The following is a 23,070-nucleotide window of genomic DNA, read 5'->3' on the forward strand; positions in this document are numbered from 1 at the left end:
CAAGGGTACTGCTCAATCTGTGCAACCAAGAGAAATAAAAGATGAATCATCAGGAGGCTGAAGGCACTTGTCCCAATTAAAAAAAAAAAGTGATCTTCAGCTAGTTTCCAGACCTGAGGTAGTTTTCAGACCTAGAAATTTGAGTTCAGGTCATCTAATTGAAGGAGAAGCTAGGTCCCCAGGAAGAACTGTGTAACACTACAGTATTTGTTTTGTTTTCCTTTTTTTGTTATTGTTAGTATTTGTTAATGATCCCTTAATACTTCTCCAAAGGGACCTATCATTTGCTCTGTTAACTATACACTGGGAAAAGTGAAATAACCAAATATTTTAAGACCTTTGGGACACAAGGTCCAAATCAACATTGTTATCCAAAGTGTCATAATATCCTATTAGAGTGGGTGTATGTAGGGGCCAGGTCACACATGAAGTTCTGACCCAGGTTTGGCTCATAGTGGCGAGGACCCACCACATCTTATTTCCCAAGTTCTCGAAGTTGGTTAAGGGGCTCCTGCCTGTAATCCCAGCACTTTGAGAGGCCCAGGTGGGAAGATCGCTTGAGGCTAGGTGTTCGAGATTAGCCTGGGCAATATAGCAAGACCCTGTCTCTACAAAAAATGTAAAAAGTAGGCAGGTGAGATGGCTCACGCCTGTAATCCCAGCACTTTGGGAGGCCAATGTGGGTGGGTCACTTGACGCCAGGAGTTCAAGACCAGCTTGGCCAACATGGCAAAGCCCTGTCTCTACTGAAAATAAAAAATTAGCTGGGTGTAGTGGCACACATCTGTGGTCCCAGCTACTAGGGAGGCAGAGGTTACAGTGAGCTGAGATTACGCCACTGCACTCCAGCTTGGGTGAAAGAGTAAGACTCTGTCTCAAAAAAAAAAAATTAAAAAGTAGCTGGGCATGGTGGTGTGCACCTGTAATCCTAGCTACTCAGGAGGCTGAGTTGGGAGGATCACCAGAGCCCAGGAGTTTGAGGCTAGAGTGAGCCACTGCACTACAGCTGGGGCAACAGAGCAAGACCCCATTTCTAAAAACAAAGCAAAACTAAACTAAACTAAAGTGGGCCTGTGGGATAAGAACTACCACATTGGGATTTATTAGGGAAACTGGCTCTTGCAATTTTGGAGACTAAGTCCCTTGACAGGCCATCTGCAAACTGGAGGCCCTGAGATGCTGGTAGCTCAGTCCAAGTCCCAAGGTTTAGAATCAGCGAAGACAATGATGTAACTCAGTCCAAGGACAAAGGCCTGAGAACCAGGAGGAAGGGGTGGGGATAGCGTGCTGCTGGTATAAATCCAGGATTCCAAAGGCTGAGCAGCTTGGGGTTGTTGTCCAAAAACAACAATAGAGGAAGACTGGATGTAGCCAGCCTTCGCACATAAACTGACATTTTCACCTTTTCTCTGCTTCTGTTCTTCCTGGGGTCCCCAGAAGACTGGATGGTACCTGGCCACACAGAGGGCGGATCTTCCCCACCTAGCCTACTTGTACTCACACGCTAATCTCTGGAAACACCCATACAGACACACCACAAAATAGCTTTACCAGGTTTCTAGGTATTCCTTAATCCAGTCAAGTTGACACTTAAAATTAACCATCACTTTTTTTTTTTTTTTTTGAGATGGAGTCTCGCTCTGTTGCCCAGGCTGGAGTGCAGTGGCACGATCTCCACTCACTGCAACCTCCGCCTCCTGGGTTCAAGCGATTCTCTTGCCTCAGCCTCCTGAGTAGCTGGGATTATAGGCACATGCCACCATGCCCGGCTCATTTTTGTATTTTTAGTAGAGACGGGGTTTCACCGTGTTGGTCAGGCTAGTTTTGAACTCCTGACCTTGTGATCCGCCTGCCTCAGCCTCCCGAAGTGCTGGGATTACAGGCATGAGCCACCACGCCTGGCCAAAAATTTTAATTTATCAAATTTATTCTTTTACTGATGCTAATAAAAATCTGTGGTGGCAAGGCCGGGCGCGGTGGCTCACGCTTGTAATCCCAGCACTTTGGGAGGCCGAGGCGGGCGGATCACGAGGTCAGGAGATCGAGACCACGGTGAAACCCCGTCTCTACTAAAAATACAAAAAATTAGCCGGGCATGGTGGCGGGCGCCTGTAGTCCCAGCTACTCGGAGAGGCTGAGGCAGGAGAATGGCGTGAACCCGGGAGGCGGAGTTTGCAGTGAGCCGAGATCGCGCCACTGCACTCCAGCCTGGGTGAAAGAGCGAGACTCCGTTTCAAAAAAAATCTGTGGTGGCTCATGCCTGTAATCCCAGCACTTTGGGAGTCTGAGGCAGGAGGACTGCTTGAGGCCAAGAGTTTGACACCAGCCTGGGGAATATAGTAAGATCTCATTCTACAAAAAATAAAAATTAGCTGGGTATGGTGGCCCATGTTGGTGGTACTAGCTACTCTGGAGACGGAGGCAGGAGAGTCTCTTGAACCTTAAGGTCGAAGTTAGGGTCAGCTGTGATCGCACCACTGCCCTCCAGCTTGGGCAACAAACCAAGACTCTGTGGTTTGTGTCACCTGATCCGAAGGAGGGAGGGAGTTTGGTGAGAGGGAAAGAGGGAGCAAGGCTGCAGGTCAGGAGTCACCAGGGACAGGTTATCTAAGCTCTCAGTCCAGTGCCATTGTCCATATATCTCCCACCTACCCCTAGCCTCAGGAAAATGGCTTCTCACTTTACCCAAAGTAGATATGGGGTCTTCCTGCAAGAGGAATATACCCATACCATTTCCCTCTCTTCAAACGACCATACTGACCCATGGTATAGTTAGTATTTGGGTTGCAGGTTTATCACATAGCGAGGTACTCCTTTCTTTGTGATGGCTCTAACCTTGATAACTACCTGTTTTCCTGGGCTGCTTCCGGGACCCATCTTTCTGAGCCTTTCTTTCTTTTTCATCGTCGAAGTCCAAGACCAGTGTGACAGTACAAGGTTATATTATAATTGATGCCTAGGAAAACAGACTGCCGTATTCTGATCTATTAAAATTCCTGATTTAGGAATACCGTCTAGGATTTAAGAGAAACATCTAATTAATGTTAATAATGACGATGAGTGGTTTTCTAATAACCCATAAAGTAAAAGGCTTTCAAAGGGTGGCAAGATTCTCATTGTGCAACTCAGTAACGATTTGTGAGGCTCAACGAAATTCCTACCCGAAGTATTTGCAATTATTAAACAGAAAGAATGAAAAATGACCTTGAATTACAGGGCGAAAGATGAGACTCTTAAGACTGTCTTCGTAACTAAGCACTGTAAAGACTGAGACAGCTGCAAGGGAAAGTTTTCCTCGAGCTCTTCCGGTGAATTTTGGGAAAAGGGATTGAATGTCTGAGGTCTCTTCCAGCTCTGAAAACGCAGTGTTTCGTACAGTGTTCATTTTTTTTTTTTTTTTTTTTTTTATGGAAGGGGTCTCGGGGTCTTGCTCTGTCGCCCGGTCTGGAGGCTTAAGTACAGTGGCGCGACACTATTACGGCTCACGGCTGCCTCGAACTCCTGGGCTCAAGCGATGCTCCCGCCTCAGCCTCCAGAGTTGCTGGGACTCAGTGTCTGTTCTTAACTCCCCTCGTAGAATCCACTTTCCTCCAGGGCAAAGTTACTCACTTAAGGACCTTACGGCTCAGCTCGGGTATTTCCTGGGTCACCACGCAGGCGGCTTCAGGTCCCAACCGTGTCTCCTCCCCCACCCACAATGCACCTCGCGGTTCCCTCTAGGTGGCAGCTCTGTCACGTGTCACCCGACGGAGCGCGCTCCCGTTTGGCGCACGCGCAGAGTGCAGCCCTCAGCTATTTTTCTCCGTGACGGCGGCGACGAGCGGAAGTTCTTGGGAGCGCCAGTTCCGTCTGTGTGTTCGAGTGGACAAAATGGCGAAGATCGCCAAGACTCACGAAGGTAAGCGGTCTTTCCGGGCTTACGTGTTTTCTTCGTTGCTAGCCTAATAAAAGCCTTTCTTCCTAGGATTCTGCCTTTTCCTATGGTTTCTTTCGTAGGAGCCGAGCCCGCGTTTCGGGGCCAAGGGTCGTCTCCTCCGCGCCAGCGGCGCAGGCCACTGCCCCGCGTAATGGCGTCCTCCTCTTACACCCCCGACAGGCGCTTTGTTCAGTGTTTGGGACCTGCTACTTCAGAGTAGCTTCTCTTCTCTGACCAGAGGGCCTCGTTTAAGCGGCTTCCTCGGTAGGATTCGTGGGCAAGGGATCGGGGAAGCGGGCGTGGGGACAGTGTCGCCTCGACACTGTCGTCCGCATAGTTTGTGCAGAAGAGGGTCAGAAAAGCACTGAAATACGGCAGCCGCTTTTCCGGCAGACTGAATCGAATTTGGTTAAACCGAGATTCCGTTACTCCTACCCTTGTGTGTCTTCAAGCGTCAGTTACTTTCTTATTTTTCTTGCACAAAACGATTTGGGGATAAAATCTGGTAGTTGTTTTCCCTCCCTTAGTCACTTTTAGTATAATATTGATCTTTTTCTTTGGAGACTGGTTATTGGAGGAGCAGATGGAAGAGGAAAAGATAAATTACTTTCATTAATGGCCGAAGCTTTCAAGCTAGTTGATCGTTTTATGGAATACAGAGTGTGCAAATTAGGAAAACGTTGGGAATAGACGAGTTCATTAGGAAGTATGCAGAGATGACAGAAAATGGGATCACTTTTCAGAAAAGACGAGGCATGAGAAGTTGGAACTGCATTCTTTGATTTCTGACTTGGAATCCGAGATTTTCACTGAGAACGAGACTTCTAAGTCACCTTTGTTTCATATATTCTTTCTGGGTATTTGGATCGGTATTAGTCTGTGAGAGGTAACAGACTGAGGCCATCCAAAATTTTACAGTCTGATAGGGGAAACAGATGTGTATGTCCTCATTCTCTCATGAGGCCAAATGCATGCTTAAGTAGAAGAACAAGCAGCATGTTCTGGGAACCTGGGTAACCGAATGATTATGCTTAGGGTTATTTCACTGAGGAGGTTACATGTCCCTGTTTTAAAAGGATCAGTCAGTTTCAAATCGGGAAGGACATCTGAGCCTGAGAACATCTCGTAACAAGGTATTGAGTCGTGAAAGGTGTGTTTGAGTAGTAGTCCACTGTAGCAGGAACAGAGGGTGCAAGGAGAGAAGAAATAAATGAATCTGGAAAGGTTGGATTAGGACCAGAATATGAATGGCTTTGAATAGCTGGGTCACCCAGAGGACCTGAAGTCCAGCTTTCTGCTATTTATCAAACATGCTAATGAATTGGCAATGACTTTAATATTAGTATACTATTTTAGGTATTTAGGATTTAAATGCTCTCTTAGTATTGTTAGGCCTTATTATTTTGTCCTTAGACTATCTCATATATAACCTTTTGCAAATTAAGTAGAAAATACAAAGATGTGCTGTTTTTGTTCATTCAGGAGGTTATTCATTTGGGGATATTGATAGTATAGCTTTGATACTTATTTATTGGTAACTTCAGTATAAGATGCCCTCAGACAGGAAAATCAAAATTCTGATCAGTTTTCCTGAATTTTTTAGAAATCCAGCTAAAAGCTTTGGTCTATTGCTATTCATTGGCCAAACTTGTTGTTTTTGAGATTATTCTATAAGTGTGAATTAAGTGATGCCATAAGAAAATAGCAGAACATTCAATACTTGAACACTGTCTGTGCCCATCCCTATGGGATGTAAGTCAGGGGATGATAAATGTTTAGTAGAAATACACATAATACTGACATAGCTTGTTGCTTCCTTCCTAATGGAACTCTAGTTCTTCATGGTCCATCACTGTTTTCTCTTGTTAAGCCATTTTTGATAAACTGAAGCAGAATTAATGCTTTTTGGGGCAGTGCCACTATAGCACTCAGTATAAATGTTATGTTGCTTAGAATAGTCTATTGTGTTAAGATTTTCTCTTCTACTTAGCTCCAAGATTGAGATAAACTGATAACTATTTATTTATTTATTTTGCTGTCATATTCCTTTCAAAAATTTCTTTTTTTATTTTTTATTTTTATTTTTGAGATGAAGTCTTGTTCTGTTGCCCAGGCTGAAGTGCAGTGGTGCAATCTCGGCTTACAGCAACCTCTGCCTTTTAGGTTCAAGCGATTCTCCTGCTTCAGCCTCCCGAGTACTGGTATCACAGGCATGTGCCACCACACTCGACTAATTTTTGTATTTTTAGAGACAGGGTTTCTCCATGTTGGCCAGGCTGGTCTCAAACTCCTGACCACAAGTGATCCTCCCACCTTGGCCTCCCAAAGTGCTGGGATTACTGGCATGAGCCACCATGCCTGAACCCTTTCAGACATTTCTATTAGGATCAGGCCTCACATCCTCTTTAACCAATCTGATTATATTTTACCCTGGCCAATGTGGCTTATGCTTTCCAGGATGGAAATATAAAAAGAACTGAACTTACTCAAATCAGATAAAATCTTTTAGATCTTTCTGCATATTAAATTATGTCAGGTGTATGGTTATGAATATGCATAATCTTGCCATCCAGCAGTTCTTCAGATACTGCTGACTTTGGCAAACAAACAGGGAACACACATTCTTCTCTGTTTTGTAAGGGGAAAATGGTTTAACCAAAAATCCTATATATCAGCTTGTTTTGCCACTAATCCTTTGAATTAGATTTTTTGAGACATCACAAAGCTGAAAAAGTTTTTTCCCTAATTCTTTGCTTGATAAATGGCTGGAATAGTTATAGTTTTGTTATTGTGTATCTTGCTGATATATATATTTTTTCCTGGGTTTATTTTTGAGAACGGGTCTTGCCCTGTTGCCCAGGTTGGAGTGCAGTGGTGTGATTATAGCTCACTTAACCTACAACTGCTGGGCTCAAGTGATCCTCCCATTTCAGCCTCCTGAGTAGCTACAACTACAGACGTGTGCCACCATGCCTGGCTAATTTTTACAATTTTTTTTTAGAGATGGGGTCTCACTGTGTCACCCAGGCTGATCTTGAACTCCTGGGCTCAAGCAGTCCTCCTGCCTTGGCCTCCCACCATGCTAGGATTACAGGTGTGAGCCACGATGCCTGGCCTTGAAATTTTTTTTAATAGAATTAATCACTTAGGAATCAATTTATCAGTATTGTTTGTAGTGTTCAGTAAAATGATTTATATTATAGTTAGTTGTCCTATTGGAGTTTTGTTTAATGAAAAAGTTGAGGGTTGGGATTCAGAATATACTTCCTGTTTTTTGTGATGTCTTTTAGAAGTCTTGTGTTTGGGAAATACTTGTTCACCAGTTACATCTGGCTGAAGGAGAGTAGATATCACTTAGGGACCAGACTGAAAGGTATAGGTGAGAGATTAACATCTGAGGGCAGTATCTCTGTAACATGTAATGAGCAGTAATTAGAACACTGAAAATAATCCAGATGAAAAATGAAAAATAAAAATCAAGGAGGAGGAAGTGCTACAAGTTGGGTTTAGCAAGATCTAAGGCTTAGAAAGAAGAAAAGGGCTGGGCACGGTGTCTCACACCTATAATCCCAGCACTTCGGGAGGCTGAGGTGGGCAGATCACCCAAGGTCAGGAGTTCCAGACCAGCCTGGCCAACATGGTGAAACTCCCTCTCTACTAAAAGTACAAAAAAATTAACCGAGCATGGTGGCGTGCGCCTGTGATCCCAGCTCCCCAGGAGGCTGAGGCAGGAGAATCGCTTGAACCCAGGAGGAGGAGGTTGTAGTGAGCTGAGATCATGCCACTGCACTCCAGCCTGGGCGACTGAGTGAAACTCTGTCTGAAAAAAAAAAAAAAAGAAGAAAAAGCACAGGAGGGGAAATCAGAGGGACAGAATTGGTGGGGAGCAGCTAAATAGTTGTATCAGATGTGATCTTCTGCTATCAGTGATATGAATTGTTTTTCTCAAGAGTTTGATACATAGGTCTGAGTTTTAAAAATACAGGAGGCCAGGGGTTGCTCACTAATATAATCCTAGCATTTTTGGGAAGTCGAGACAGGAGGATTGCTTGAGACTGCAAACATACAGAAAAGTAGAGAGCGGCTGGCGCTGTACTCCAGCCTGGGCAACAGAGCAGGACTCTGTCTCAAAAAAACAAAACAACAGGCCAGGCACGGTGTGTGAAGACAGGTTTTAATAACACTAGGGTAGGCTGGGCACGGTGGCTTATGCCTGTAATCCTAGCACTTTGGGAGGCCGATGTGGATGGATCACCAGAGGTCAGGAGTTTGAGACCAGCTTGACCAACATGGTGAAACCCCGTCTCTACTAAAAATACAAAAATTAGCTGGGCTTGGTGGTGCGTGCCTGTAATCCCACCTGCTTGGGAGGCTCAGGCAGGAGAATCTCTTGAACCAGGAGGTGGAGGTTGCAGTGAGCCGAGGTCGTGCCACTGCACTTCAGCCTGGGCAACAGAGTGAGACTTCGTCTCAAAACAAAATAACAAAAAAGTACCGTGAGTAGTAAAATGAACCCCTCATATACTTATCACCTAGCTTCAACAGTTACAAGCTTAGGCCAACTTTGTTTAATTTGTACACTGGTCCCTTCTACTCTTCTCATTATCTTGAAGCAGATCTTAGACATACCACTTTATCCATAAATATTTCAGTGTGTATTTCTATGTAAGGACTTAAGATAATACCATGATTACACCTAAAATTAAAATAATAAAATATCTAGTCAGTGTTCTGTTTTACCCATTCTTTTAAACTTTGTTTTTCAGTTTCAGTCAGCTTCCAAGAAAACTGGTAACATTTTGATTGGTTGGCTTCTCTTATATCTTTTTCATTTCACAGTACATTGTGATTGAATGATTTATCTCTTTTTTTTTTGAGACGGAGTTTTGCTCTTGTTGCCCAGGCTGGAGTGCAATGGCATGATCTCGGCTCACCGCAACCTCCGCCTCCCGGGTTCAAGCGATTCTCCTGCCTCAGCCCCCCGAGAAGCTGGGATTACAGGCACACACCACCACTCCTGGCTAATTTTGTATTTTTAGTAGAGATGAGGTTTCTCTATGTTAGTCAGGCTGGTCTCGAACTCCCAACCTCAGGTGATCCGCCCACCTCGGCCTCCCAAAGTGCTGGGATTACAGGCGTGAGCCACTGCGCCCGGCCTGAATGATTTATCTCTTAAATCTTGTTCAGTTCGTAGGTTCCTCCTGTCTCTTTCTTTTTCCTTGCACTTCAGCACTTCATTTGTTGCAGAACCTTTCTCCTGTGGTTTCCCACAGTCTGGAGGAATTGGGGAAAGTGGCTGTCAAAACTGGTTGCCTCCTTCCCATTACTGCTGCAATCAAGATGTTAGGGGGCCCACAAACAATGGAAGCACCCAGAAAATTATTGGCTCTAAGTATAAGCATAGTTCTGAAATCATACTTCAGGTTTAGGTTGTGCTAGTCATGGGAAGGAAATTTTTTTTTTTTTGAGACAGAGTCTTGCTGTGTTGTCCAGGCTGGAGTGCAATGGCATGATCTCAGCTCACTGCAACCTTTGCCCCCTGGGTTCAAGCGATTCTCTTGCCTCAGCCTCCTGAGTAGCTGGGACTACAGGCACCTGCTACCATGCTCGGCTGATTTTTTGTATTTTTAGTAGAGACAGTGTTTCGGCTTGTTGGCCAGGCTGATCTTGAACTCCTGACCTCAGGTGATTCACCCACCTCAGTCTACCAAAGTGCTGGGATTGTAGGCGTGAGCTACCATGCCCGGCCAGGAAGGAAATCTTTTTTTTCTTCATTTTTTTTTCTTTTTGAGACGGAGTCTCACTCTGTCGACCAGACTGGAGTGCAGTGGCACGATCTCGGCTCACTGCAAGCTCCGCCTCCTGGGTTCATGCCATTCTCCTGCCTCTGCCTCCTGAGTAGCTGGGACTACAGGCGCCCACCACCATGCCCGGCTAATTTTTTTGTATTTTTACGGCGGGGTTTCACCATGTTAGCCAGGATGGTCTCGAGCTCCTGACCTTGTGATCCGCCTGCCTTGGCCTCCCAAAGTGCTGGGATTACAGGCGTGAGCCACCGCGCCCGGCCCTGGGAAGGAAATCTTAAAAAGGATTTTTACATTCTGATTCTCCCCCCACCATAATTTTAGTGGCAATAAATATACTCTTCAGTTTTCTTTCTTTCTTTCTTTTTGAGACGGAGTTTCGCTCTTGTTGCCCAGGCTGGAGTGCAATGGCGTGATCTCGGCTCACTGCAAGCTCTGCCTCCTGGGTTCAAGCGGTTCTCCTGCCTCAGCCTCTGGAGTAGCTGGGATTATAGGCATGCGCCACCCCACGCCCGGCTAATTTTGTATTTTTAGTAGAGACGGGGTTTCTCCATGTTGGTCAGGCTGGTCTTGAACTCCCGACCTCAGGTGATCTGCCTGCTTCGGCTTCCCAAAGTGCTGGGATTGCAGGCGTGAGCCACCATGCCCGGCCTACCCTTCATTTTTCTAACAAGCCTAACTGCTACCTGTTTTGTGTGACACACAGTTACACACATATCTTGAAAATAACATGACCAGTTTAAGAAAAACCTCATTCTTGACAATATACCAACAAGGCTTTTCCTTTAGCATGGCTCTTTGGTAAATACAAGTCTGATATACACTTCACTATTTGCTTTAATCTCTTGTCTAAGACATTTTTAAAAACTACTCTAGGATATGACAACTCAGGATTTTAAGGACTACCTGTAACTTCAGTTTTAGGATTCTAAATATACCGTCAAGATAGGGAATCACTTCTTTTTAAGATTTCGGAATCAATAGCCAAGAGTCCTAGCGTATATCCCTACCCTACCCCCAGTGAGTGGGTTTTACTAAAGATGGGGGTAGGGGAGAGGTTGAGGCAGGGAACAGAAATGCGGCTTTCATCTAGAAAATCAGGTAGTTTAGGTAATCCATATCACCTATTTCTACCCCTGTACTCCTTTTTCTACTACCACATAATTGGAATTTTATTAACCTCACTTGTCGCAGCTTCTGTTTATCTTACTTGTTCCCTTAATCTCTCTCCTCCATTTCATCTCTCAGAATTCTTCTTTTTCTGTTACACATTCTGCTCTCCTCTGCTCTTAAACTTGCAGAAGTAAACCCATCAAAAAGGCTTTCTAAGTTTCTTATAAAGGTAAACATTTATTTACTATAGAATCCAGCAATCCCATTCGTAGGTATAGATGTTTACCCAAGTGTTTTTTTGTTTTTGAGACAGAGTCTCGCTCTGTTGTCCAGGCTGGAGTGCAGTCGCACAATCTCGGCTCACTGCAAGCTCCGCCTCCCGGGTTCAAGCGATACTTCTGCCTCAGCCTCCCGAGTAGCTGGGACTACAGACGTGTACCATCACACCCGTCTAATTTTTGTATTTTTAGTAGAGATGGGGTTTCGCCATATTGGCCAGACTGGTCTCGAACTCCTGACCTCAGGTGATCCATCCACATCGGCCTCCCAAAGTGCTGGGATTACAGGCATGAGCCACCGTGCCCGGCCTACCCTAGTGTTATTAAAACCTGTCTTCACACAAAAACCTCTAAACAAATGTTTACAGTAGCCTTACTTGTAATCACTGCAAACAGCTCGGTGTACTTCAACTAGAGAATGGATAAACACACTGTAGTACAGTGGAATACTACCCAGTAATAAAAAGGCAGAAACTATTGATGTGCACAACAGTGTGGAAATTGGAATATTTAAGGATTTAAATGGGTTAAAGAGTGCCAGCTTTTGGCAGTTTTGTGTGGCCAGTAGGAGGTCCTAGTCTCTTCTTGCTCAGTCACTAGCAGGCAGTATCCCTTTTTTCTTTGTCTTCACATCTGAATGTATTGAACTATGAGTCCAAATTGGGAAGGGATTAGGCTGGAACAGGATTTGTTCATGTTGGTCATAATTGAAGTTGGAAGAGATTATTAGCATAGACGTTTCTTTGCCTCAGGTCTTCATTGTTTTTGACCTCTGGTTACTCATTTTGGTATGTTCTCTCATTTTTTATTTTCATAGTTGCCAAACCCCCCCCCCCTTTTTTTTTTTGAGGGGGAGTTTCACTGTGTTGTCCAGGCTGGAGTGCAGTGGCGTGATCTTGGCTCACTGCAACCTCTGCCTCCTGGACTCAAGCGATTCTCTTGTTGCCCAGGCCGGAGTGCAGTGCTGTGATCTCGGCTCACTGCAACCTCCACCTCCCAGGTTCAAGTGATTCTCATGCCTCAGCCTCCCGAGTAGCTGGGATTACAGGCGTGCCACCACCATGCCTAGCTAATTTTTGTATTTTTAGTGAAGACAGGGTTTCACCATGTTGGCCAGGCTGGCTTTGAACTCCTGATCTCAAGTGATTCAGCTGCCTTGACTTCCCAAAGTGCTGGGATTAACAGGCATGAGCCACCGCGCTCAGCCAGTTGCCAAGCAGTTTTATGCATTGATCATTTGTTGTCAGAAATGATCTATTTGCACATTTTTAGTCAGTTTATATTTAAGAAATTATAGGAATAGTTAGACACCAGGCTGTAACTTAGTGTTGGCTTTGAAAATACGGAGTTAGAGACAACATTGTCATTCCCAGAGATACAAAATTTGAAGTGGAATTTTACAAACCTTGGCTGGCATGGATAGGGGAGAGAAAAATTTGGAAAATTACTTTTAATTACTTCTACAGATTATCTATTTATTTATTTACTTACTTATTTAGAGACAAGGCCTGGCTCCAACACCCAGGCTAGAGTGCAGTGGTGTGATCTCAGCTCACTGCAACCTCCGCCTCCTGGGCTCAAGCCATCCTCTGACCTCAGCCTCCTGAGTATCTGGGACTACAGGTGTGCACCTGTAATGACGACTAATTTTTGTATTTTTGTCTAATTTTTGTAGAGACAGGGTTTCGTCATATTGCTTAGGCTGGCCTTGAACTTCTGAACTCAAGTGATCTGCCTGCCTGGGCATCCCAAAGTGCCCAGCCTCATTACCTTTTTATTAATTAATTAATTGATTTATTTATTTGAGATGAAGTCTTGCTCTGTCACCTAGGTTGGAGTGCAGTGGTGCGATCTCGGCTCACTGCATCCTCTGCCTCTGGGGTTGAAGCAGTTCTCTGACTCAGCCTCCTGAGTAGCTGGGATTCCAGGCACCTGCCACCGCACCTGGCTAATTTTTATATTTTTAGTAGAGACGGGGTTTCACCATCTTGGCCAGGCTGGTCCTGAACTCCTGACCTCGTGATCCACCCACCTCGGCCTCCTAAAATGCTGGGATTACAGGTGTGAGCCACCATGCCCGGCCCAGATTACCTTTTATGAAATATTTTAACATACAGAAGAGAATAGGACAAAATATAATGAACACTAGCCCACTGCTCAGCTTTATCAGTTCTTCATTTTCTGCCGTATTTTTTCCCACCTTTTTATTTATTTATTTTGAAAATGAAACCTCAGACACAAAGTTACCTTATTTATGAATGTCATGGTAATAATTTGTTTGCTCATAAATATTTGTGTATATTATGTTTGGTATTTTGGCACATAGTTTATTAAGAAATTTCTGAGTTTTTAGTTCTCTGAATTGCATAATAAGCTGCTGAGTTTTATGGAATCTGATCTCTTAATTTTATGAATCACATGGTGTATGTGTAAATGTGCTGCAGTTTGCAGTGTGTTAACAAAGCCCATTAGCTTTTTGGACTTTATATCCATAGTTTCCAAAAGACAGAAAACAATGCCTGATTTGCATATAAACATTTAATTGTACTGCCTATAAGAAGTTCAGTAATAAACTCCCCTTAGGATTAATTAACTACAAACAGCTGCCTAGCCGCAGGAGATTTTGGGCTGGGTAATTTTGTTACTAAATTTTAATGAGAACCTAGTCATGATTTACATAGATTTCATACCAACACTATTTCAGTATTTTATGAACCTTTGTAATTGGGAAACTCTGATGCTAATCAGCAGGTACGTAAAATCAATAGGTAAAATTCAGTAGCTGAAATTAGTTCCTGAATAAATGTTATCCAAGTGAGGAACTAGTTGCTGAAACTTTAGGATGGAAAAGTTCTTTAGATGGAAAATAAGAGAGATGCCTGATAAAGGGGAAAAAGCAAGTTGCACAATATGTGTAGTGTGCAGTTTTTATAAAACAGCACCCCTTTTCTATTTTTTAGTTGTGTATGAGGTAGAGAAAAGTATAAAATGATGCTTTAAATTGGAAAATTTGGTAGGGGTGGGCTGGGGTTGGAAATGGGAGGGGTGAAGGGCCAGGTAAAATAGTTTCCTAGGATGTTTGTTAGTGATGCAGAATCCTGGGCTTCACAGCCTAAGTTGGAGGTTCGGAGTTAGTGTATCCAAGACCTAGGAGTTCACCTTTGTAACAGGTGCACCAGGTCATTTCTTTGTAGGTGGTCCTTATACTATACTAATGCTGTAGAGGAGATTGCAGACTATTTGTCCTGATTCACCCATTTGTTTCTTACCTAAATCCTCATGGAAGTAGCATTTGTGGTCCTTTTACAAAAACCTATTTAGGTAAAAGTGATAAATGCACCTGTGGTTTAAAAAAGAGGCCTGAAGCTGGGCGTGGTGGTGGGCACCTGTAATCCCAACTATTTGGGAGGCTGAGGCAGGAGAATGGCTTGAACCTGGGAGGCAGAGGTTGCAGTGAGCCGAGATCGAGCCACTGCACTCCAGCCTGGGCAACAAGAGCAAAACTCCGCCTCAAAAAAAGAAAAGAAAAGAAAAGAAAATGCCCGAAGGGGGCGGGAGTGGCGCAAATGTAGATTAAATTTTTCAAAATATAAAACTACAAACAGAAACAAAAGTAGAGATCATAGTACAAAGAACCACTCATGTGAGGATATTTCTGGCTGCCTGGGCTGCTGTAATGGTTTGGGGACAAAGTAACATCTGTGCATGTAGTGGTGCTGTGTAACACAACACACTATAATAATTTTGAGATCTGATCACAACTGGGGCTGCTAAATTCAGCATTAAAACTATTCTATCATTTTGAGTTTCTTTCTTTCTGTTTCTTTGTTTCTGAGACAGTCTCTCTCTCATCCAGGCTGGAGTGCAGTGGCAGCAGTCGTGGCTCACTGCAGTCTTGACCTCCTGGGCTCAAACAGTCCTCCCACCTCAGCCCCTTAAGTGGCAGGGGACTATAGGTTTGCCACCATACCTGGCTAATTTTAGTATTTTTTGTAGAGATGGGGTTTTGCCATGTCGCCCAGGCTGGTTTTGAACTCCTGGACTCAAGTGATCTGCCCACCTCAGCCTTCCAAAGTGTTTGGATGACATGCGTGAGCTACCGTGTCTGGCCTCCAGTTTCTGAGACCTGCTCCTGTTCCTTTCTTACGTGGAAATGTGACCCAGCTGTGCCTTAGACTAGATAAGGACATTATGTTATCCTGCACATCTATCTTGAGGAACTATAGAGGGCCTTCTCCCTTAGCTGGGGGGTGGGAGGTTTTGCAAATACTGGATGCTATTTGAATCTTTATCTTTTGATTCATGCAGCTAGCAATTGAACTTTTTTATTTTTTATTTTTATTTATTATCTATTTTTTGAGACGGAGTTTCACACTTGTCGCCCAGGCTAGAGTGCAATGGCGTAATCTCAGCTTACTGCAACCTCCGCCTTCCGGGTTCAAGCGATTCTCCTGCCTCAGCCTTCCGAGTAGCTGGGATTACAGGCGCCTGCCACCATGCCTGGCTAATTTTTGTATTTTTAGTAGAGATGGGGTTTTACCACATTGGCCAGGCTGGTCTTGAACTCCTGACCTCAGGTGATCTGCCCGCCTCGGCCTCCTGAAGTGCTGGGATTGCAGGTGTGAGCCACTGCGCCGGCCTAATTTTTATTTATTTATTTATTTTTTTGAGGTGAGTTTTGCTGTTTGCCCAGTCTAGAGTGCAGTGGCATGTGATCTCGGCTCACTGCAACCTTGGCCTCCTGGGTTCAAGCAGTTCTCCTGCCTCAGCCTCCTGAGTAGCTGGGACTACAGGCATGCACCATTACGCCTGGCTAACTTTGTATTTTTACTGGAGAGGAGGTTTCACCATCTTGGCCAGGCTGGTCTCGAACGCCTGACTTCAGGTGATCTGCCCGCCTTGGCCTCCCAAAGTGCTGGGATTACAGGCGTGGACCACCACGCCCGGCCAGCAAGTAAGCTTTTGAAAAGTGCCTGGTGTCAAAGGGCTTAATTCAGCATGGGCTGGCAAGAATTTAAACAGCTATTTGTCAGGCCATAGAAATCTTTTGCAATCGAAACTATTTCTTTATACATCTATGTATTATTTAGATTATTAAAACAAAACATTACTTTGCAAAATTAACCTGGTATCAGGAAAGACTAAATGGAAGACTAGTCTGTATTTAAAGAAGAGCAAAGAGAGTGACAACTAAATGCAGTGTATGGTGCTTGATTGGATCATGGGTTAAAAAAGAACATCTATAAAGGCTGTTACTAGGGCAACTGGGGAAATTTGAAGCTGGGTTATATGTTAGATGATATTTTGTCACGGTTTTTTTTTTTTTTTTTTTGAGAGATAGAGTCTTGCTCTGTCACTCAGGTTGGAGTGCAATGGTGAGATCACGGCTCACTGCAACCTCCGCCTCCCGGGTTAAAGTGATTCTCCTGCCTCAGCTTCCCAAATACCTGGGACTACAGGTGCATGCCCCCATGCCTAGCTACTTTTTGTATTTTTTAGTAGAGATGGGGTTTCGCTATATGTTGGCCAGGCTGGTCTCGAACTCCTGACCTCAAGTGATCCGCCCACCTCGTCCTCCCAAAGTTTTGGGATTATAGGCGTGAGCCATGGCGCCCAGATCCGCCCACCTCATCCTCCCAAAGTGTTGGGATTGTAGGCGTGAGCCATGCGCCCAGCCTATCATGGTTTAATTTCTAGAGCATGCTTATGCTGTTGTGATTACTAGTCTCTTACATGGTGCAATTATTGTACATTTTCTGTATGTAAGAGAGTATTTTGATAATTACCTAGTAAAGAAATGCATTGTGTTGGGAGTTCTTTTGGAAAGTGAAATTAAGACAGTCTGTATTATCTCTTTATAGATATTGAAGCACAGATTCGAGAAATTCAAGGCAAGAAGGCAGCTCTTGATGAAGCTCAAGGAGTGGGCCTCGATTCTACAGGTTATTATGACCAGGAAATTTATGGTGGAAGTGACAGCAGATTTGCTGGATACGTGACATCAATTGCTGCAACTGAACTTGAAGATGTAAGTTACAAATTATGTACAAGAGGCAGTTATTTTTTTGAGAGAGCAAGAAATATGAGTAACTTTTGTTTCAGCCATCTGGTTTAATCTGGAGAAACATTTTTGGGATCTTTTAGAGGATAAAACTACTGGAGGTATCCTCTCTAAGTTTCAGAAACTTCACTGGAAATACTTTGTTCTGAGAATTTATGGTAAAGACTAGTTTGTTTATCCAGTGAAGCACCTGCCAGCCATTACTGTTATAAAGTAAAGAGTAAAGTAAATCCCTACTGTTACTTATCAGCTCTATCTAGAATAGCCTGTGTGAGAAGTGACTTAATTGTAAATAGCCATCTGTCCTTGTGATTTGATTACTGACTTGTACTTGATACTGTTTTTCTCCTCTTGGTATCTTAATGTGAATGGATTTTCTTTTCTTACCTTTTTTTTGGGGGGGCGGGGGACAGTCTCGCCCTGTCATCCAGGCTTGAGTGCAGTGGACTGCAACCTCCGCCTCCCGGATTCAAGTGATTCTCCTGCCTCAGCCTCCCAAGTAGCTGGGATTACAGGCGCCTGCTACCATGCCTGGCTAATTTTTGTATTTTTAGTAGAGGTGGGGTTTCACCATGTTGGCCAGGCTGGTCTTGAACTCATGCCTTCAGGTGATCCACCTGCCTTGGCCTCCCAAAGTGCTGCGATTACAGGCTTGAGCCACTGCGCCTGGCCTGGAATTTTTCTTAGTACTGATATTGATGAGTTTTTCATGTCTGTTTGAATTCCTATGGAGGAGGACTGCCTTTCATTTTGAAATCTGTTCCCTCAAAGCATTTTTTATGTATTCCAGGTAGCTTATATTTTATCAGACCATTCCAAACTCCAAATTTGGTGATTCAGTTACAGATAAACTTTATGTATATAGATTATCAAACTGGTTTTTCTTTTTTCCGTCTCTGTTGCCCAGGCTGGAATGCAGTGGTGCAATCTTGGCTTACTGCATGCTCCGCTTCCAGGGTTCATAGCATTCTCCTGCCTCAGCCTCCCTAGTAGCTGGGACTACAGATGCCTGCTACCATGTCCGGCTAATTTTTTGTATTTTTAGTAGAGACGGGGTTTCACCGTATTAGCCAGGATGGTCTCGATCTCCTGAGCTCGTGATCCACCTGCCTCGGCCTCCCAGAGTGCTGGGATTACAGGCGTGAGCCACCGCGCCCGGTTATTTTTTATTTTTTTTAATTTTTGGATAGGTGATGTGTATTTCTTTTTATCATTATACTTTAAATTCTAGGGTACATGTGCACAACGTGCAGGTTACATATGTATACATTTGCCATATTGGTGTGCTGCACCCATTAACTCGTCATTTACATTAGGTATATCTCCTAATGCTATCCCTCCCCCCTCCCCCCACCCCATGGCAGGCCCTGGTGTGTGATGTTCCCCATCCTGTGTCCAAGTGTCTCATTGTTCAATTCCCACCTATGAGTGAGAACATGCGGTGCCAAACTGGTTATTTTTAAGAAATTCAAGTCACATTTTACTTTATAGTGGGCTCTCTCTTCCTCTTTTTTTTTTCTTGAGAGAAATTTAAAAGTCCCAAAAGGTGAAATTTCTAGAAGCCAGTCGTGGACTAGTTAGTGCTTTATTTGGGGGTCTCATACCCTAATTGTAAAAGAAAGTGATAGCTATATGTTTCAGAAGCTGAGGGGGAAATTGTCACTTTATCTTTAAATAAAATAAGTGAGGTGTTAAGATCTGGAGAATTACCCTGTGTTGCACTTTTTATTTTTTATTTATTTTTATTACAGTAGACATGAGATCTCACTATGTATGTGGTTTTGTTTTTTGGAGACAAAGTCTTGCTCTGTTGCCCAGACTGAAGGCAGTGGCCAGATCATGCCTCATTGCAGCCTTCGCCTCCCGAGTTCAAGCAATTTTCCCACCTCAGCCTCCTGAGTAGCTGGGACTACATATGCACACCACCATGCCTGGCTAATTTTTGTATTTTTTTGGTAGAGACAGAGTTTCACCATGTTGCCCAGGCTGGTCTTGAACTCCTGGGCTCAATTAGTCCCTCTCCTTGGCTTCCCAAAGTGTTGGGATTACAGATGTGAGCCACCTTGCCCAGCTGGGTCTCTGTTGCCTAGGCTAGTCTCAGAATTCCTACACTCAAGCCATTCTCCCACCTTGGCCTCCCAAACAGTTGTACTTTTTATACTAGAAAAGTAACAGTATAACATTGTTCTGTTTAAACATACTACTAGGGCAAATACATTTAAAATTAAATATTTGTTTCTATGATTGTTAAATTGTGTTAAAAAACATGAGTTAAGAAAGTAGAAACTTCTAAAATAAGCTGTAGTTATCAAATTGAAAAAACATTTTGTCTTCTGTGAAAAAATTAAATGCACAGGTTTTTCCAGTCCATACCTACTTTATCTTAATTGACATCTATAGAAAATATTCCTTGCTTAATCATTTTAAAAGTAAAGATAACTTTACCGAATTGAATAGGTTTTTGAGGTGAAAGAAAACCAATTGTTTCTCTAAGTTTTATGAAGGAGGGCTTAGACATCACACTGTCAATAGATCTTTTGATTTCATGTTGAATCTTTGCATATTCTTTCTAATTTTTAAGTTCTAACATTTTGTTTATGGCTTTTTGGGGGGGTTTTCATTGCAGGATGACGATGACTATTCATCATCTACGAGTTTGCTTGGTCAGAAGAAGCCAGGATATCATGCCCCTGTGGCATTGCTTAATGATATACCACAGTCAACAGAACAGGTGACCTTTCCTTTTAAAAGCATAGTTTATTCAGCTAAAGAAAAGTGAATGTCTGAGTTCCCATAGAAACCTATAAATTTTAGGATACTTTAAGGATAATTATAAATAATAACTTATTTTGTAAAGGTGTAATCTTTTTTTTTTTTTGACACAAGGTCTTGCTGCCTTGCTCAGGCTGATCCCAAACTCCTGGGCTCAAGCATGCCTCCTGTCTCAACCTCCCAAGTAGTTGAGATTATACACACAGGCCATCATGCCTGGCTGTAATCATTTAATGAAGCATTGAACTATGGAAATGTGGATATGTATATTACCTTGTTTCCATGTGCCTTATTTTTTTATATTAACATTTATCTGTGACACAGTACAGAATATTAGTAGGCATGTATTAAACATTTGTGCTTTACAGTGTTCTGATTTTTGTTTATGATACTCTGCTTTGTTATTTTAATAAAGTGGATATTAAGTGAGACATACCTCTTTTCAGTATGATCCATTTGCTGAGCACCGACCTCCGAAGATTGCAGACCGGGAAGATGAATACAAAAAGCATAGGCGGACCATGATAATTTCCCCAGAACGTCTTGATCCTTTTGCAGATGGTAATTCTTTCCCACTTTTCTATAAGTATTCAGAAATTTATTTGTATTAAGTTGTCTTTAGCCCTTTGATTTTTTTTGGCATGCTTCTGAATTTGCTTTTCTTTTTAAAAATCCCCCTTACTATAGATTTGTATAGATGTGGTTGAAGTCACAGATGCCATATTCTTCATCTTTATAATGCAAGTTTTCTTTCCAGGTAGAAGGACAAGAAAAAAATGAGCCAATGCCATAGAAACGCAAAGGGTTAAAGGTTTTACTTTTACTTTTGTTTTGGGTACGCTTTCTATACTTGGAACAAATGTGTTTTTCTGCTCAAAATACTTTCAAATTATTGAAAGTTTTCATTCCAAATCCTAGATTTTTAGGATTGTTACCCTTGAGAAACTGTTTCTCACACTAGAGCTCCCCGCATAGTGCTCTAAATATAGCTTAGTAAAGGCACCTACTTTGCTCTAAGCATACTTAAAGTTAAAACAAAAGTATGTATACAAAGAGTTTGATATTTTTAATAGTTGGAGTCTGTTTTGCTAATTTTAGTGTGCAAGTAAGCACAAGGGGCATAGTGAGCCTGATGGAAGCTTTCCTCAGGTGAGTGAGTTTCACAATCAAAATTAGGTGCCTGTTTCTTAAAATTAGATTCTGCTGCAGGTTTACATACTAGACTTTCAGCCTGCATGAATTAGTAGGGATATTCTTTTTTTACTTGCATAATTGTAATTGATTTAAACATGTATGCCAGAATTCACAGGCCCATACTAACTGTCCTTAATTTCTTTCCTACAGCAGTACTGCTATATGCCAGTCCTGTCTGCATTCTTAAGGGTGCAGTTCAACACATCCTCTCTAGATTATGGTGAAAAAGTATTCCAAAGGAAGTCTTATCAGAGCTAGTGTCAGAAAGAATGACACTACCAATTGGGCATGATCTTCAGCATAGGAAATGTCTTAGAATTTTATTATTTTTTCCTAAATTGTGATGCTATACTACTTGTATAGCTAGTTACCACATTTCTAAAGCATAGTGTGCCTCTGTGAATCTTGTTATATACTGTTTGGGCTTCTGTAAGATATTTTGAAGTTTGAAAAGCAAATACTGAAACTTTAACCAAGAGACTGACACATCTCTGTACACCACGTTGCTTCTGTGTGCATCATAATAACTGGTAGAAGTAATATATTTACAGTAATATGTTTCCAGTTTTAATTTATGCTTTCTAAGAAATAAAAATATGTTTTCTGGGTCAACAAAACTTAAAGCACGAAGCCCTTTTTAGTAATGTGACATCAGAATAAGATTATAGGTATATTTTTAAAATCAGATTTTCTAAACTACAATTGTTTTAGAACACTGTATGAAGAACTTATCTAGTCATAGTTATTTGTAGTCAGGATTTTAACAGCTTGCAACAGGTAATGTTTTGAATATAAATATCTTTCCAAAGTGTTACTAATGGTAAAGAGATAATTTTCTAGGCTTCTATTCTGCTGCTTGAAGTCAGAACTGCTGATGGAGACAAAGGCACGAAAGTGTACGTATTCCGGATTAGCAACCCAGGAACCCATCACTTCTGAAGACTCTAAACTGTGCTGTCATTTTGTTTTTATATGCATTAAAATATTTGTTTTAAACTGCTGTAGATGTTTGTGTTCAAACAGGTTAAATTGATCAGCAAACTCAATAAAAAGTAAGATGTATAATTATTAAAGTTTTCCATCAAAAAATAATTTAAATGATTATGGAATAACATAATATATAGAGCAGGGCAGATAAATCAGTTGAACCTGATTATTTTTTATTTATTGTACTCTTTTCCTGTTGCTGTTCTTTTCTGCAGGAGGGAAGACCCCTGATCCTAAAATGAATGCTAGGACTTACATGGATGTAATGCGAGAACAACACTTGACTAAAGAAGAAGTATGTAAACCTGTCTCCTGTTTTAATAGTTGTGAAAGAATGTAAATACAGTTGTGATTGAGAGACTGTTCGGTTTCTTTTTTGCTATTTGCTGCACAAATATTTTAATAGTATTAATAAAAATTAACTGAGAAAGAATCTTACCCCCAAATTATAGCACCTTCCAAATAAAACTTTTCATTTCTATATCCTTTTCTAGTCCTGGGCCCCTTGGCTGTATATGTATGTATGTATGTGTCTCACAAGGGATTTTTTTTTTTTTTTTTTTTTGGACACAGAGTCTCACTGTGTCGTCCAGGCTAGAGTGCAGTGGCGTGATCTTGTCTCACTGCAATCTTTGCTTCCCAGGTTCAAGTTATCCTCCCACTTCAGCCTCCCGGGTAGCTGGGAACAAAAGCGTGTGTCACCATGCCTAACTAATTTTTGTATTTTTAGTAGAGATGGGGTTTCACCATGTTGGCCAGGCTGGTCTCGAACTCCTGACCTCAGGTGATCTGCCTGCCTCAGCCTCCCAAAGTGCTAGGATTACAGGTGTGAGCCACTGTGCCTGGCCATTACAGGGGTGGTTTCTGTGCAGAGAAGGTTGATGGTGTGTATCTGAACCCAGTATGTTAGGGAAAAGTCACAGAGTTCAGTGTGAGATTCTGTAA

General features: G+C 42.6%; 1 protein-coding gene across 5 annotated transcripts in view; it reads left to right on the forward strand.

Annotated features, from left to right (window-relative positions):
* The first annotated feature begins 3,776 nt into the window (after window positions 1–3,776).
* Window positions 3,777–23,070, forward strand: part of SF3B1 (splicing factor 3b subunit 1) — a 46,535-nt gene continuing 27,241 nt past the window's right edge. For 2 of the 5 annotated variants that reach the window (XR_004370307.2, XM_058439918.1), the window contains exons 1-5: window positions 3,816–3,898; window positions 16,973–17,139; window positions 19,799–19,903; window positions 20,391–20,505; window positions 22,341–22,420. Coding sequence is in view for 3 of the 5 variants with exons in the window: in XM_058439918.1 (XP_058295901.1) it covers window positions 3,871–3,898; window positions 16,973–17,139; window positions 19,799–19,903; window positions 20,391–20,505; window positions 22,341–22,420 (495 nt within the window). In the remaining 2 variants the exon portion in view is untranslated. Of the gene's footprint in view, window positions 3,899–16,972; window positions 17,140–19,798; window positions 19,904–20,390; window positions 22,035–22,340; window positions 22,421–23,070 lie in introns of those variants that run through there. The other 3 variants (XM_032755074.2, XR_009213825.1, XM_032755075.2) reach the window with 3 other exon arrangements.

Source organism: Hylobates moloch, unplaced genomic scaffold (genome assembly GCF_009828535.3).
Source record: "Hylobates moloch isolate HMO894 unplaced genomic scaffold, HMol_V3 SCAFFOLD_1, whole genome shotgun sequence".
NCBI classification, from domain to species: Eukaryota; Metazoa; Chordata; class Mammalia; order Primates; family Hylobatidae; genus Hylobates; species Hylobates moloch.